The sequence below is a fragment of the Nomascus leucogenys genome, chromosome 10, assembly GCF_006542625.1.
Source record: "Nomascus leucogenys isolate Asia chromosome 10, Asia_NLE_v1, whole genome shotgun sequence".
NCBI classification, from domain to species: domain Eukaryota; kingdom Metazoa; phylum Chordata; class Mammalia; order Primates; family Hylobatidae; genus Nomascus; species Nomascus leucogenys.
Window position 1 is genome coordinate 95,980,701 of NC_044390.1, and position 14,799 is coordinate 95,995,499.

General features: G+C 50.6%; 1 protein-coding gene across 4 annotated transcripts in view; it reads left to right on the forward strand.

The window, feature by feature from the left end:
• Positions 1-272: 272 nt before the first annotated feature.
• The window catches only part of GLT1D1 (glycosyltransferase 1 domain containing 1), a 137,103-nt gene continuing 122,576 nt past the window's right edge, over positions 273-14,799 (forward strand). For 3 of the 4 annotated variants that reach the window (XR_004032093.1, XM_030821677.1, XM_004089495.3), the window contains exon 1: positions 273-503. Coding sequence is in view for 2 of the 4 variants with exons in the window: in XM_030821677.1 (XP_030677537.1) it covers positions 436-503 (68 nt within the window). In the remaining 2 variants the exon portion in view is untranslated. The remainder of the gene's footprint in view (positions 504-14,799) is intronic. The other variant, XM_030821676.1, reaches the window with a different exon arrangement.

Sequence of the window (14,799 nt, forward strand, 5' to 3'; positions counted from 1 at the left end):
GAAGGGACCGTGGTCACTGCTGGTCCTGGTCCTCTTGGGAAGGACTGTGGTCACCGCTGGTTCTGGTCCCCGTGGGACGGACTGTGGGCACCGCTGGTCCTGGTCCCCGTGGAAGGGACTGTGGTCACCGCTCATCCTGGTCCAGGTGGGAGCGGACCGCGGCTACCCTGGTGATGGACCCCACGGGGCACACCCGCGCCACCCCGCACCCAGAGCTCGCGCCGCCCAAGGCCCCCGGATCCGGTCCCCCTCCCCGCCTGGCGCCGGAACCTGCGAGCTCGGGCGCGGCCTCGGGGAGGGGCGGGCGCGGCCTCGGGGAGGGGCGGACGGGACAGACCCAGCCACCCCGGCTCCCCCGCCGTCCGCGTCTGCGCCGGCCCCGGGGCCTGGTCGGCGGCAGCGGGGCCGGTCGACTGCCTGGGCTGCGGCGGCGGCATGCGGCTCCTGTTCCTGGCGGTGCTGCGGCCGCACACCGGCAACGCGGTCACGGCCCAGCGCGTTCGGTAGGTGCTGGGCGCCGGGGCCTGCGAAGCCGGGGCCGGGGTCCGGGGTCCGGGGGGCGGGGACGCGGGACCCGGGGACGCGGGGCGCTCAGCCAGGCTCCCTCCAGCCGCGCCGGGGCCGTCCCGAGCCGCGCGCACAAACGGATGGGCCGGTGCCGCCTGCCGGGCGCGCGGGGGTCGGTGCCTCCTGCGTGGCGCGCGTGTCCCCGGGTCTCCGTGCGGCCGGCGCGTTGGCCTCGCGCTCTCCGGAGGGGACTGAGCAGGTGAACAGGCCCGGAGTCGCTCGCGGAGGGGCCCGGGAAGGCCTCGCTGCGGAAGCAGGATGGGAGCAGGATCCGCAGGAATGCGCAGCGGGGTTCGCGGAGCTCCCGGCGGAGGCGCGTTTCCAGGCCGGGGACCGCGGTGCCAGCCCTGCCCTCGCGGATCGGGTCTCGGCTGTGTGCCGGCGTCCGGGGTCCTGTCCCCGAAGTCCCTTCCCCACCTCCCCTCCGTCCTCTCTGTTCTCGTCTTCCTGGCTGGTTAGCTCCTTCACACTCATCTTTTTCTGCCTTTGTCTTGTTTGCTCGTTGGTCTGTGTTCTGGTGGCTGGAACGCCAGCCCAGCGGGGGCCCGGAGAGGGGCTGCCGCGTTAATCCCGCCGCCTCCCGCCTGCACAGCGGGCGCTTGGCCTGTATTAGCCGGATAAACATATTCCTTGAGGCGAAGCCTGGGAAGTGCCAGGATTAGAGCCTGCAGCTTAACAGAAGCCGTGTGTGTGTGTGTGTGTGTGTGTGTGTGTGTGTGTGTGTGTGTAGAAAAACGGACTTGCTTCATGAAATTTCCCGATTTATTTCCCCTCTGTGGGCCTGTTTCCTCATCAATTTAGTTTTTTGAAATGGAGTCTCCTGGCGCCCAGGCTGGAGTGCAGTGGCGCGATCTGGGCTCATTGCAACCTCCGCCTCCCGGATTCAAGCATTCTCCTGCCTCAGCCTCCCAAGTAATTGGGATTACAGGTGCGCACCACCACGCCCAGCTGATTTTTGTATTTTTAATAGAGATGGGGTTTCACCACGTTGGCCAGGTTGGTCTCGAACTCCTGACCTCAGGTGATCCGCCTGCCTCGGCCTCCCACAGTGCTGGGTTTACAGGTATGAGCCACTGTGCCCGGCCTCCTCATCATTAAAATGAGCAATCGAGACTCCACCAACACTTTCATGTCCCTTTCCGCTAATGTCTCCTAAAGATCATAAGCAGAAATGACCAAGAGAGGATCCATCAGTTTTCTGAAATTTGCTGGAAAATTTACACTCAGGTTTCATGGTGCATGTTTCTATTAAGTAGGTCAGTGATGCTCCGCTTGGGTTTAGCAGTGAGGAGCCCTTTGTGTTCCTGGCTCTGCTGGATGGACCAGCATCCCAGTACGGGAGAGGAATGAAGGAAGTGATTTCACATAGGGATTGGTGCTATTAAGAAAGCAAAACTAGGAGGCTGAGGCAGGAGAATCGCTTGAACCTGGGAGGCAGTGGTTGCAGTGAGCCAACTGATCCGGGATCACTCCACTGCACTCCAGCCTGGGTGACAGAGCCAGACTCCATCTAAAAAAAAAAAAAAACCTAGGGCGGGCAGGCATGGGGGCTCAAGCATGTAATCCCAGCACTTTGGGAGGCTGAGATGGGAGGATTGCTTGAGCCCCGGAGTTAAAGACCAGCATGGGCAACATGGCAAAACCCTCATCTCTACAAAAAATAATTTAAAAACTAGCTGATGTGGTGAGTGCATGCCTGTGGTCCCAGCTACTCAGGAGGCTGAGGCAGGAGGATCGCTTGAGCCCAGGAAGTTGAGGCTGCAGTGAACTGACATTGCACTGCTGAACTCCAGCCTGGGTGGCAGATCAAAACTCTAAAAAATTAAACAAAACTGTTACCGGAAAGAGGTCCTGATCCAGAACCGTAGAGAGGGTTCTTGGATCTTGCACAAGAAAGAATTCAGGGCGAGTCCTTAAAGTGAAAGCAAGTTTATTAAGAAAGTAAAAAAATAAAAGAATGGCTACTCCATAGACAGAGCAGCCCCAAGGGCTGCTGGTTGCCTTTTTTTTTTTTTTTTTTGAGAAGAGCTTCACTCTTTCACCCAGGCTGGAGTGCAATGGCGGGGTCTCGGCTCACTGCAACCTCCTCCCCCGGGTTCCAGTGATTCTCCTGCCTTAGCCTCCGGAGTAGCTGGGATTACAGGCGCCTGCTACCACACCCAGCTGATTTTTGTATTTTTAATAGAGACAGGGTTTCACCATGTTGGCCAGGCTAGTCTCGAACTCCTGACCTCAGGTGATCCATTGGTCTTGGCCTCCCAAAGTGCTAGGATTACAGGCATGAGCAACTTCGCCTGGCCTTGGTTGCCCATTTTTATGGTTATTTCTTGATGATATGCTAAACAAGGAGTGGATTATTCACGCCTCCCCTTTCCAGACCATATAGGGTAACTTCCTGGCATTGCCATGCATTTGTAAACTGTCATGGCGCCGATGGGAGTGTAGCAGTGAGGACAGCCAGAGGTCGCTCTCGTTGCCATCTTGGTTTTGGTTGGTCTTGGCTGGCTTCTTTACTGCATCCTGTTTTTTAAGCAAGGTCTTTATCACCTTGTATCTTGTGTCAACCTCCTATCTCATTCTGTGACTTAGAATGCCTTAACCATCTGTGAATGCAGCCCAGTAGGTCTTAACCTCATTTTACCCAGCCCTTATTCAAGATTGAGTTACTCTGGTTCAAACGCCTCTGACAAAACTAGATAAAGTGATTGAGAGGCATGATGATGGCTGAGATGCTTTAGAGAATGTGGTCCAGGAGGCTGTCTCAGGAGGTGGCATTGAAGCTAAGACCGAAAAGAGGCCATCAGTGAGATCTGGAGGGATGGTCCCAGGAAGGAATAATAGCGAGAACATAGGCCCTGAGCTGTGTGAGAAGCAGAAAGGCAGCCAGGGTCACTGGACTGTAGAGAGTTTGGGGCCAGTGCTAGGAATTGAGTCAGAGAGAGAGGCCAAATCTGGCTTGTACATGTGGTGAGGAAAACATTTTGTGCTTAAGAAGTAATTACCACTAAAAAAAAATTAAAAAAAACCCCAAAAAACATGGTGAAACCCCGTCTCTACTAAAAATAAAAAAATTAGCCAGCTGTGGTGGCACAGACCTGTAATCCCAGCTTCTTGGGAGGCGGAGGCTCAAGAATCGCTTGAACCCACGAGGCGGAGGTTGCATGAGCCAAGATGGCGCCACTGCACAACAGCCTGGGAGACAGAGCGAGAGTCCGTTTCAAAAAAAGAAAAGAAAAACATAAACAATGTTGAGTGACCAAAGAACCTGAACGGGCACAGAGTTAAAAGCTTCAGGCAAAAAAAAAAATTACCTGTTATTTAATATTTTGCTCCTAACTTGAGCTGTAAACCGACGTCTTCCAAGGGCCCGAACTCACACTCACCCACAAGGTCATGTTACTTTTGTCCCAACTCGGAGGTGAGTTAATAGAAAAAATAACTGTGTTAGCTGCTCTCCTGAGATTCACTCCCCCATCATTCCGTCGATGGTGCACTTTTGAAATTGCCTGTCTTGCTAGGTGTTGGGGCTACGAAGGGGAAGGAGGCAGGCAGGGTTTATGCAGAAGGTTGACTTCAGCTAAACTGGAGTGGAGGGCCATTTAGTCACTTTGTTCTTTCTTTTCCTGGCTGTGCAGAAGCAGAATAAAGGCTGCTATTCATGCTTTGATGTTTATTCAGACCAGGCGTTTGTTGTCCTTCACCTCAGGAAGGATTGCTGGGGGAAGAAAAAGAAAAAAGCAGAAGTTGCTTGAAGACATCTTCCGCCTTGTGAAAGCTTAGGCTCCTTGAGGAAATGCTGCTGGTGTCCTGGACGGGCGGGGAGGGAGGTTCCCTTGGTGACTGACAGTCTCTGTGAGCTAATCAGCAGTGAGCAGTGAGGACTGGACGTTCTCCTCCAAAATCTCTGCCGAAGACCCCGGAGACCACCCTCAACTGACCCTGGACCCTTGGGGAGGGAGTTCCCCAAATGCATAAATCTGGAGTTCCCGTCAGCCTGGCAGAATAGGAGGTCAGAATTAGGTAAGACTGAATTTAAAGAAAAAAAGAAGTGGTTCTATTCTTGCACAAGTTGGTCATTGTAAATCAACACCCCATATATAAGTAATGGTGCTGAATCCTCATGAATGTATTGGCCTGGAAAGCACAGGATCTTTTGGGGACATATAGGTGGGGACTGATGCCAGATCAGAGGTCAGGGAAAGCCTTCTGGTGCCTTCCAAGCCCATTCCCTGCTGAAAAATGGCAAGGTCCAGACCAAGTTTGCTTTGTGGCTCAGTGTTCTTATTCACAATGAGGATGCCAATATGGGTTGTGAAAGGAATTAAATGAGTTAATACACTTTCAGCGTTTTTAAAGCAGTGTCTGGAACATAGTGAGGACTAAGCTCTGATTGTTTTTAATCTCGCCCAAATTCCTGTCTAAGGGGTCTGGGAAGTCATGCCCTACAAACCATAAATACCCATCAGACGGGTTTTATTTGGCACTATATATCGTGACTTACTTTCCAATCTGACTCTGTCATAACATTATGAGACAAGAAAAAAAATCAAAATATTTAACCCCAAAACATGCTTCTGTGCCATATCTTGAAATGGCCCTGCAGAGCCATCTTTTGTGGGAGGAAAATCTGCGTCTGTAAAGAATCTCTGCCGGGTGTGGTGGCTCATGCCTGTAATCACAGCACTTTGGGAGGCCAAGACAGGTGGATCACTTGAGGTCAGGCATTGGAGACCATCCTGGCCAACATGGTGAAACCCCGTCTCTACTAAAAATACAAAAATTAGCTGGGCATGGTGGCTCACACCTGTAATCCCAGCTACTTGGGTGGCTGAGGAAGGAGAATTGCTTGAACCCAGAAGGCAGAGGTTGCAGTGAGCTGAGATCACACCATTGCACTCCAGCCTGGGCAACAGAGGGAGACTCCATCTCAAAAAAAAAAAAAAAAAATTCTATTAGCATAGCTAGATCTTTTTCTTCCAGGCCCTCCCAATCCTGAAGAGATTAACTAAAAGTCTAGCACCTTTTAAAGATCTGAAGAGGAAAAATTTGTCATTTTATTGTTTCTAAGGGCAGCCACTGTAAGACTTCAAAGGAACGTTGGTCTCCACAGTCTTTTATCTTAACTTGAACATTACCTTTCTACGGATCCCAGGTCTTAAGACAAGCCTCAACCACTTGTCAGCCAGAAAATCTTTAAATTGACCTGTAGCTTGGAACTGCCCCTCCACCCCACAACCCCCCTTCTTTGAGTTGTCCTGCCTTTCTGAACCAAACCAATGTATTTCCTAAATATGTTTGATTAATGTCTCATGCCTCCCTAAAATGTGTAAAACCAAGCTGTACCTCGACCTCCTTGGGCACACATTCTCAGGACCTCCTGAGGGCTGTGTCATGGGCCATGGTCACTCATATTTGGCTCAGAATAAATCTCTTAATATTTTACAGAGTTTGACTCTTTTCATCGACAATAGTTGTGAGCTATTAATCAGCATAATGGGCCTTAGTTAGTAAGGTGGGAGAATGGAGGGGGAGGTATCTTAGGCAGAGGGTCAGCCAATGGGATGGGAAGAGACCATCTCCTCCAGAGCTGAGTCACGCAGCCTTCACAGCATAGAATCCTGTAGATCAGCGACTCTCCCTCCGGAAGAGCGTGGGGCACAGAGGATGTGCGAAGGAAGGGGAGCCATTTTGCCCCCAGGGTCATTGGGCAAGGTCTGGAGACGTATTTCGCTGGCACCACTAGTGTTGGGGGCTACTGGCATTGAGTGGGACGCTCCACACCCGGTAGTGCACAGGACAGCCCCTCCCTAAGAGTGACCCCGCTGGACATGTGAACAGGGCTTTGCTGATGAACCCTTCTCTAGGTGGGGTCAGCAGATGTGGCTGGAGAGGGAGACAGGGCCACGCAACACCTTCAGTTTTGTGCCAAAAACAGGATTGCACCATGAAAGGCCGTGAGATTTGTGTGTAATTGAAAATCATGTATGCATTTGGGTTAGGCACATTTAAGAAGTAAAAGGATCAGGCCTTGGCAGTTGAGTGTGGGGAGTGAAGGAGAGAAAAACCCGTGGTTTCCTTCATGATAGAGGGAAAATACTGGGGGAAAAACACAGGAAAATCTAAGGCTTCTGCTGTCTAGTAGTTTTTTAGAAGATGTAGGTGATAGAATGGAATAATGTGTTTCTTGGGCAAAAACTCTGGGGGATCAATAACTCGAGAATCGATGTTACATTGTCTGTGTGTCACGTTAAACATTCTTCAGTATAAAGCGTTCAGGGTGTGTAAGTTTCCTTTAAGCATAACCTGTGAGCTGCTAGTGAGTATTCTGAGTACCCTAATGTGACACCTACACTCTAGAGATATCTCCTAAGCACTGTAACATTAGCAACCCACATCAGAAGATTCGTTCATTAGCATAAAGCATTTCAGAAATTAGGCTGGGCGCGGTGGCTCATTTCTGTAATCCCAACACTTTGGGAGGCCGAGGTGGGCAGATCACCTGAGGTCAGGTGTTCAAGACCAGCCTGGCCAACATGGTGAAACCCTGTCTCTACTAAAAATACAAAAATTAGCCAGGCGTGTTGGCTGGCGCCTGTAGTCCCAGCTACTTGGGAAGCTGAGGCAGGAGAATCGCTTGAACCCAGGTGGCAGAGGTTGCAGTGAGCCGAGATTGCACCACTGCACTCCAGCCTGGGCAACAGAGTGAGACTCTGTCTCAACAAAAAGAAATTAGTGGTGTCTAAGATATGTGGTTCACTGGGAAGATGACACAGGCTTTTGACCAAGAAGTCAGGGAGCCCTCACCTGCTGGGCAGCCCTTGAGGTTGCCAGCTCTATTTGGTCTTGCGTCCCTGCCATAACCCTCTGTCATCTGGCTTAACTAGATTGGCTAGTGTGGCTGCCAGTATGGTCCAGTGTGGAATCTACCCTTCGGGCAGGGTGCTTGGAGAACACAGAGAGTTCTGCAACCCAGCAGAATAGACTGTTTTGTGTGTGTGGCTGAATCTGGAGTGAGAGTTCCTCTCATTGTAGGGCACACCTGGTGGTGAGGTTGGAAGGAAGAGGTCAGAAGGGTCCCTATCCCCCTCTGATCCCCTGAGAATGAACATTTGCCAGGAGAGCCAGGCCGTCCTCACGGAACTGGGGAAATTGGTCTAGGTCAGTTTCTAACGGTGAAGTTCAAAATTAAAAGCAGCTCTGGTAAGTGAAAAAATAGAATCTGACACCTCGAGAACCAAGTTCATGTCACCTGTGGAGGGGGATAAACTGCACAAGGAGTGGATGTAAAAAATATTCATGCCGAGAGTAAGTCGTGGAGTTGTTTCAAAGGGTGCCCCCTGTTATGCTAAAATAGGAGGCTAGTCCTCGGAAACACTGAAATCATCTAAAACCAGGGCGACAAACTGCTGCCTGCCCAGGGGTTAAACGCAGCCTTCCCGCCAGTTTTGTAAATAAAGTTTTGGTGGCCCCAGCTATACTATATATGCTTACGTGTTGTTCACGTTTCTGCTTTTGCTTCCCAGGGGCAGAATGGAGTAGTTAGAACAGAGGCCCTCTGACCCACAAACCCAAAGATATTTCCTCTCTGTCTGCTTCCAGGAAAGGCCTTCTGACCCGTGCTGTACATCATGATATCAGATATTCGCTAGATGACTGAGTTGCATGCCTAGTGTACTGTCTGCAGAGCTGCCAAGGGTACTGGGGAAATGCACGAAGATGATCGTGGAAAGAGAACAAAATAGAGCATTTGGGCTTCCTCGGCCCAGAGCCGGGAAGCCTGAGGGGCGGTTCAGTTCAGCCAGGAGTGTGTTGACATCAGAATGGTGGCAAATGTTGTCACATTCATAGCTGGACTTGGTGCACCAGGGTGGCGACTGTGTGTTTATTCTGTTTCTCCATCTGGAACGGAGAGTGCAAAGGTGTGTTTGTCAGAATGAGAAGCACTTTAGATAATGGGGGAGATTGGAGCACTAAAGGACACGGACCAGAAAGGAGAGAAAGTGAAGGAAGAAACACAAACATCCTTTGCATCCAAGGCAGTACTTTCCCTTCTAGGCCCGGCTACTTTCTGGCCGCGTCATTCTGAATTCTCTGTGATTGCCAAGCATTTGGGAAGAAAAAAAAAGTATGAGGAAAAGTTTTCAGGTTTTCTAGATTTTCTTTTGAGGAGTCAAAGGAAAGTGTGAATGCAGATGAAGTTCTGACAAGGAGGCTATTTTATGTTTTCCACCTTCTTTTGTTTTGTTTGTTTTTTAAAGATCTTGTTACCAATTTTTCCACATTCAAAGATAGCCATTGAGGCCGAGTGCGGTGGCTCACGCCTCTGATCCCAGCATTTTGGGAGGCTGAGGCAGGCAGATCACTTGAGGTCAGGAGTTTGAGACCAGCGTGGCTAATAACATGGTAAAACCCTGTCTCTACTAAAAATAAAAAAAATTAGCTGGGCATGGTGGTGCATGCGTGTAATCTCAGCTACTCAGGAGGCTGACGCAGGAGAATTGTTTGAGCCTGGGAAGCGGAGGCTGCAATGAGCCAAGATTGTGCCACTGCAGTCCAGCCTGGGTGACAGAGTGAGACTCTGTCTCAAAAAAAAAAAAACAAAAAAAACCCACAAAGATAGCCATTGAAAGTTGTTGCTGGGCGCTGTGGCTCACTCTTGTAATCCCAACACTTTGGGAGGCTGAGGCAGGCAGATTGCTTGAGCTCAGAAGTTTGAGACCAGCCTGGGCTACATGGTGAAACCTCATCTCTACAAAACATACAAAAATTAGCTGAGCATAGTGGTCCCAGCTACTCAGAAGGCTGAGGCAGGAGGATCACTTGAGCCCAGGGAAGTTGAGGCTGCGATGAGCCGTGATTGCACCACTGCATTCCAGCCTGGGCAGCAACAGAATGAGACCTTGTATCACACAAAAAAGAAAGTTGTTGATGTCTTCATTCAGCAGATATTTTTTGAGCGTCTCCCATGGGCACAGTGCAGTGTAGGTGCTACACAGAGAGCCGGCGTCATGCAGTCCCTGTCCTCAGGAGGCAGCCGCTCAACCACAGAGAGCTTCTGCGCATCAGCTCCACGCTAAGCATTGTCATTTGGAAGATAAACCTAGCATTCTAGCATGGAAGACAGACACAAGCATGTAATTACCCAAACATTTGTCTGATTGTGATACGATCAGTGCTATGGCGGAGAAGTGTAGGGTGATGACAGAGAGAGGACTCTGAATAGAGCCGACATAGCTCCAGAGGGCGTAGGGTCCAAGGAAGAGCTTCCCTTTCCCCCTCTGAAGGTTCACTGAAAACCAACTGACCAAAGACAGATTCATAGGAGACACAGCACACACCTGTGTTGGTCATAGTTTTACATGACATGGGAGCCTTCAGAATGAAGACCCAGAGACACGAGAGATTGGCCAGTTTATGCTTAGGTTCAGCAAGGTACAGACAGCCACATGGAAATAGGATGGGACGAATAGGGTCTGATCGAACACCGATAGACTGCCTGGGGAGGCCCAGCAAGGCGAGTCTGTCTGGATTCATCTTGGCCCCTCTGTGCAGCCTTCTTTCCTTCTGGTACAAGGCAGGCCCTCTCTGGAATGGCGGCTTTGTGACCTACAATCAAACAAGGTAGTTTGGATAATTTCTTTTTGTTTGTTTGTTTTTTGAGATGCAGTTTTGCTCTTGTTGCCCAGGCTGGAGTATAGTGGCACGATCTCGGCTCTCTGCAATCTCTGCCTCCTGGATTCAAGTGTTTCTCCTGCCTCAGCCTCCCAAGTAGCTGGGATTACAGGCATGCGCCACCACACCCAGCTAATTTGGTATTTTTTCGTTTAGTAAATAGAGACGGGGTTTCACCATGTTGGTCAGGCTGGTCTTGAACTCCTGACCTCAGGCGATTCACTCTCCTCGGCCTCCCAAAGTGCTGGGATTACAGGTGTGAGGCACAGCACCTGGCCTGGCATAAGTTCTTTATGGTCAGGTTTTACACAGGAAGGCAGGGGAAAGTTAGAGTAATAATTTTGGGTTTATGGCTGGCTTTGGGGAGAAGGAGTTCTGGTTTCCATGAACCGCCGTGGGGAAGAGGAATTGTAGTTTCTCTGGTTAACCTCTGGGGAAAATGAGGGGCCAGAGACAGGAGGGCTGGAGAGGGTCAGAAAGAGCTGCCGAGGCCTTCATTTTGGGGTTTTTTTCTGAGCCCCAACCAGGGTCTGGGAAGACTTCTTCAAAAAATAACATTTTATTTCCCATATAGTTTATTTTTATTTTTATTATTACTTTTTGAGACAGAGTCTCTGGCCCCCAGGCTGGAGTGCACTGGCACAATCTCGGCTCACTACAACCTCTGCCTCCCAGATTCAAGTGATTCTCCTGCCTCAGCCTCCCGAGTAGCTGGGATTACAGGCATGTGCCACCATGCCCAGCTCATTTTTTGTATTTTTAGTAGAGATGGGGTTTCACTGTGTTGATCAGGCTGGTCTCGAACTCATGACCTCGAATGATCTGCCCTCCTCGGCCTCCCAAAGTTCTGGGATTACAGGCGTGAGCCACCGCACCCGGCCCCATATAGTTTTCGAAAAAATTGAGATATAATTCACATACCATAAACTTCGCCCTTTTAAAGTATACACACCAGGGATTCTTAGTATATTCATAAAGTCACGCAACCGTCACTCCTATCTAATTTCCGAACATTTCCATCACTCTCAGAAGAAACCCGTATCCGTTAGCAGACACTCACCTTCCACTCCTTCCCCCGCCCCTGGGAAATGGTCGGCTTCCTTTGGTCTGTAGGAATAGGCCTATTCTGGACGTTTCGTAGGAATGGGATCATACACCATGTGGTCCCCTTTGCAGGTTGGCCCAAAGTGTCAGTCCTTCATTCCCATGTGGCTGAGGAATACCCCATCGGCCGGATGGACACTTTTGCTTGTCCACTCCTCAACTGGAGAATGGTTGGCCTTTGGGACATTTCCACTTTGGGGCTACCCTGAGTAGTCTGCTGTGAGCATTTGCGCATGGGAAGTAACTTTTTCAGCCGGGGCCACCAGGGTTAGCGAGGGGAGAGGCTGGGAAGTGCATTCTGGGCAGAGGGAACTGTATGTGTGGAGGACGCCTTGAGCCAGGAAGGAGCTTGTGAGACCCTGCAGAGGAGTTGGCTGAGGACCTGAGTGGGCAGCTAGGGGGTGGAATCCAGTCACTGTCACTGTCACCTTGTGAATTCTGGGTTTAAAGCTGTCAGGATTGAAGGATGAGGGATGGAGGTTGCTGCTTTAAGAACAAAGAAAGTGTATAGATCTGCCAGGTGTGGTGGCTCAGCTGAATCAGCATGGGAGGCGAGGTAGAGATCATGAGTAGATGAGACACCTGCAACAGGTGAAACCTGTCTACTAAAATACAAAATAGCCAGGTGTGGTCATGCCTGTAATCCAGCACTGGGGGAGGGAGAGGCGGGTGGGGAGTGGGGCAGGGGGGAGGGGGGGGGGGTCATGCTGTAATCCAGCACTTGGGAGGCAGAGGGGGGGATCATGAGGTCAGGAGATTGAGACCATCCTGGCTAACGTGGTGAAACCCCGTCTCTACTAAAAATACAAAAAAATTAGCCACACGTGGTGGCGGGCACCTGCAGTCCCAGCTACTCAGGAGGCTGAGGTAGGAGAATGGCGTGAACCCGGGAGGTGGAACTTGCAGTGAGCCGAGATCGTGCCACTGCACTCCAGTCTGGGCGACAGAGCAAGACTCCATCTCAAAAAAAAAAAAAAGTGTATAGATCTGAATACTATCTGGAAGGACCCTGTGATGCTATGGCAGTGGGGAGAGAAGAGCACTAGGGGGACTTCCAGGGGCCTGGCTTGTGCCGCTGTGTGCACGGTGGGCAGGTCCCTGCACATGGAATACTGGCTGATGCCACCTTGGCTGGGGCAGGAGAGTCTTAACATGCTGACTGTGAGGTGCCTGTCAGATGACACACTGTAAGTTTTTGTTGAATTAGGGCAGTTGGAACCCATGGGCACTCAGAGAGGCTTCCGGGCTGAAGATGAGAAGCTGAGTGTGGGATGAAGTTTGCTTAGTCCTGCACTAGGGGTGGGGCAAACTGGGATATAACATTATCAGAAAGGAGACAGGCTGGGAAGGCAGAGGGCCCCGGAAATCCAGAAAACTTAGGGAAGCCAAAGAAGAGGAATTTCCCAAGCAGGAGGGCTGGTTAGCGATGCTGGATGTTGCTAACAGGTCCATCTGCTCAAGACGTCAAAGGGGCAATGAGGGTTGGCACCTGAAGGTCCGTGGAGATCTTGTCTGATCTTGTTCTGCAGGAGTAGTGGCAGGTGGAAGCCCAGGAGTGGGCAGGCACCGGAGATGGAGATGGTGAATGTGTGCCACCCTTTCATTTCCAGAAGTCCTTTTGTGATGAGCAGGGGAGGAGAGAGTAGAGCCTGATTGGGCGAGGATGCTGGGTTGCTGGGGAAACCTTCTAAGGGGCTCAGGCATATTTGATGCTGCCTGAAGGTGAGTGGGAAGAGGAAACAGGGAGAAGCATGACTGTGGGGTGGTTAACTCCTGAGCTGTTGGGGAGGGGTGAGCTGGAGAAGGAGTGTGGCCTCTGCTGGGACCTCACGGAGAGGCCCAGAAGCCTGCAGGTGCCAGAGGGATGGGCATGGTGGGGGGCACTTGACGGTGTGCCTGTCTTGCAGCTGTGATTTTCTCTGTAGAGGAGGCAAGGCCATGAGCTGCTGGTGGCAGGACAGATAAGGACCTCAGAGGCCAGAGGAGAGGGAAGGTGTCACCACCCCAGCCCTCCCTGGGTCATTGCCAGAGTCTCTTAGCTTGTCCCTTTTCACTTTCAACACAGCAGTCAGACTGAGTCTGGTGAAATGCTCAGCCAGATTGCGTCTCTTCTCTGCTTCACATCCAACACACACCAAGGCTTCTGCCAGGACCTGCTATCCTCTGCGCTGTGGGCCCCTCAGTGACGTACCCTTCCCAGACCCCTGTGACCTCCCAAAGCCCAGCACGTCCCACGTCAGGCCCGTAGCACCTGCTTTTCTGATATTCTGATATAATACCCACTGATGTTATTTTTTGTTTATTTGAATTTATTTTTAAAATTTACATTGTTACTTTTAGTTTGACAACTAGTAATTGTATATATTTATGGGATACCATGTGATGTTTTGGACTATGAATACATTGTGGAATGATTATATCACGGTAACGAACATGTCTATCACCTTGAAGACAGTCAGTATTCCGTATCTGTGGGTTCCATGTCTGCAGTTCCAAGCAACTACAGATCAAAATGTTAAAAAATATATAGAAGTAAAACACAACACAGGCTGGGCCCGGTGGCTCACGCCTGTAATCCCAGCACTTTGGGAGGCCGAATTGGGCAGATCACCTGAGGTCAGGAGTTTGAGATCAGCCTGGCCAACATGGCAAAATCCATCTCTACTAAAAATACAAAAATTAGCCAGGCGTGGTGGCATGTGCCTATAATCCCAGCTACTCGGGAGGCGGAGGCAGGAGAATTGCTTGAACCCGGGAGACAGAGGTCGCAGTGGTGAGCCGAGATCACACCACTGCACTCCAGCCTAGGTGACAGGGCGAGACTCTGCCACAAAAACAACAACAACAACAGCAACAACAAACCCCAAAAACCAAAAACCCCCCAAAACCCCAAACAATACAGCAGAACAACCATTGACATAGCATTTCCATTGTATTAGGTATTATAAGTAATCTAGAGAGATGATTTAAAGTATACGGGAGGATGTGTGAAGGTGATATGCAAATGCTGTGCCATTTTATATCGGGGACTTAAGCACCCTTGGATTTTGTTATCCACAGATACCCAGGGGTGATTGTACCTTTTTTTTTTTTTTTTTTTTTTTTGAGGCTGAGTCTTCGCTCTGTCGCTCTGTCACCCAGACTGGAGTGCAGTGGCGCAATCTCGGCTCACTGCAAGCTCCGTCTCCTGGGTTCATGCCGTTCTCCTGCCTCAGCCTCCCGAGTAGCTGGGAATACAGGAATACAGGTGCCCGCCACCACGAGTGGCTAATTTTTTATATTTTTTAGTAGCGACCTGGTTTCACCGTGTTGGCTAGGATGGTCTCGATCTCCTGACCTCGTGATCTGCCCGCCTTGGCCTCCCAAAGTGCTGGGATTACAAGCGTGAGGCACCGCGCCCGGCAATTGTACTATTATTTTTTGTAGTGAAAACATTTAAAATCTTTTTTTAAGCAA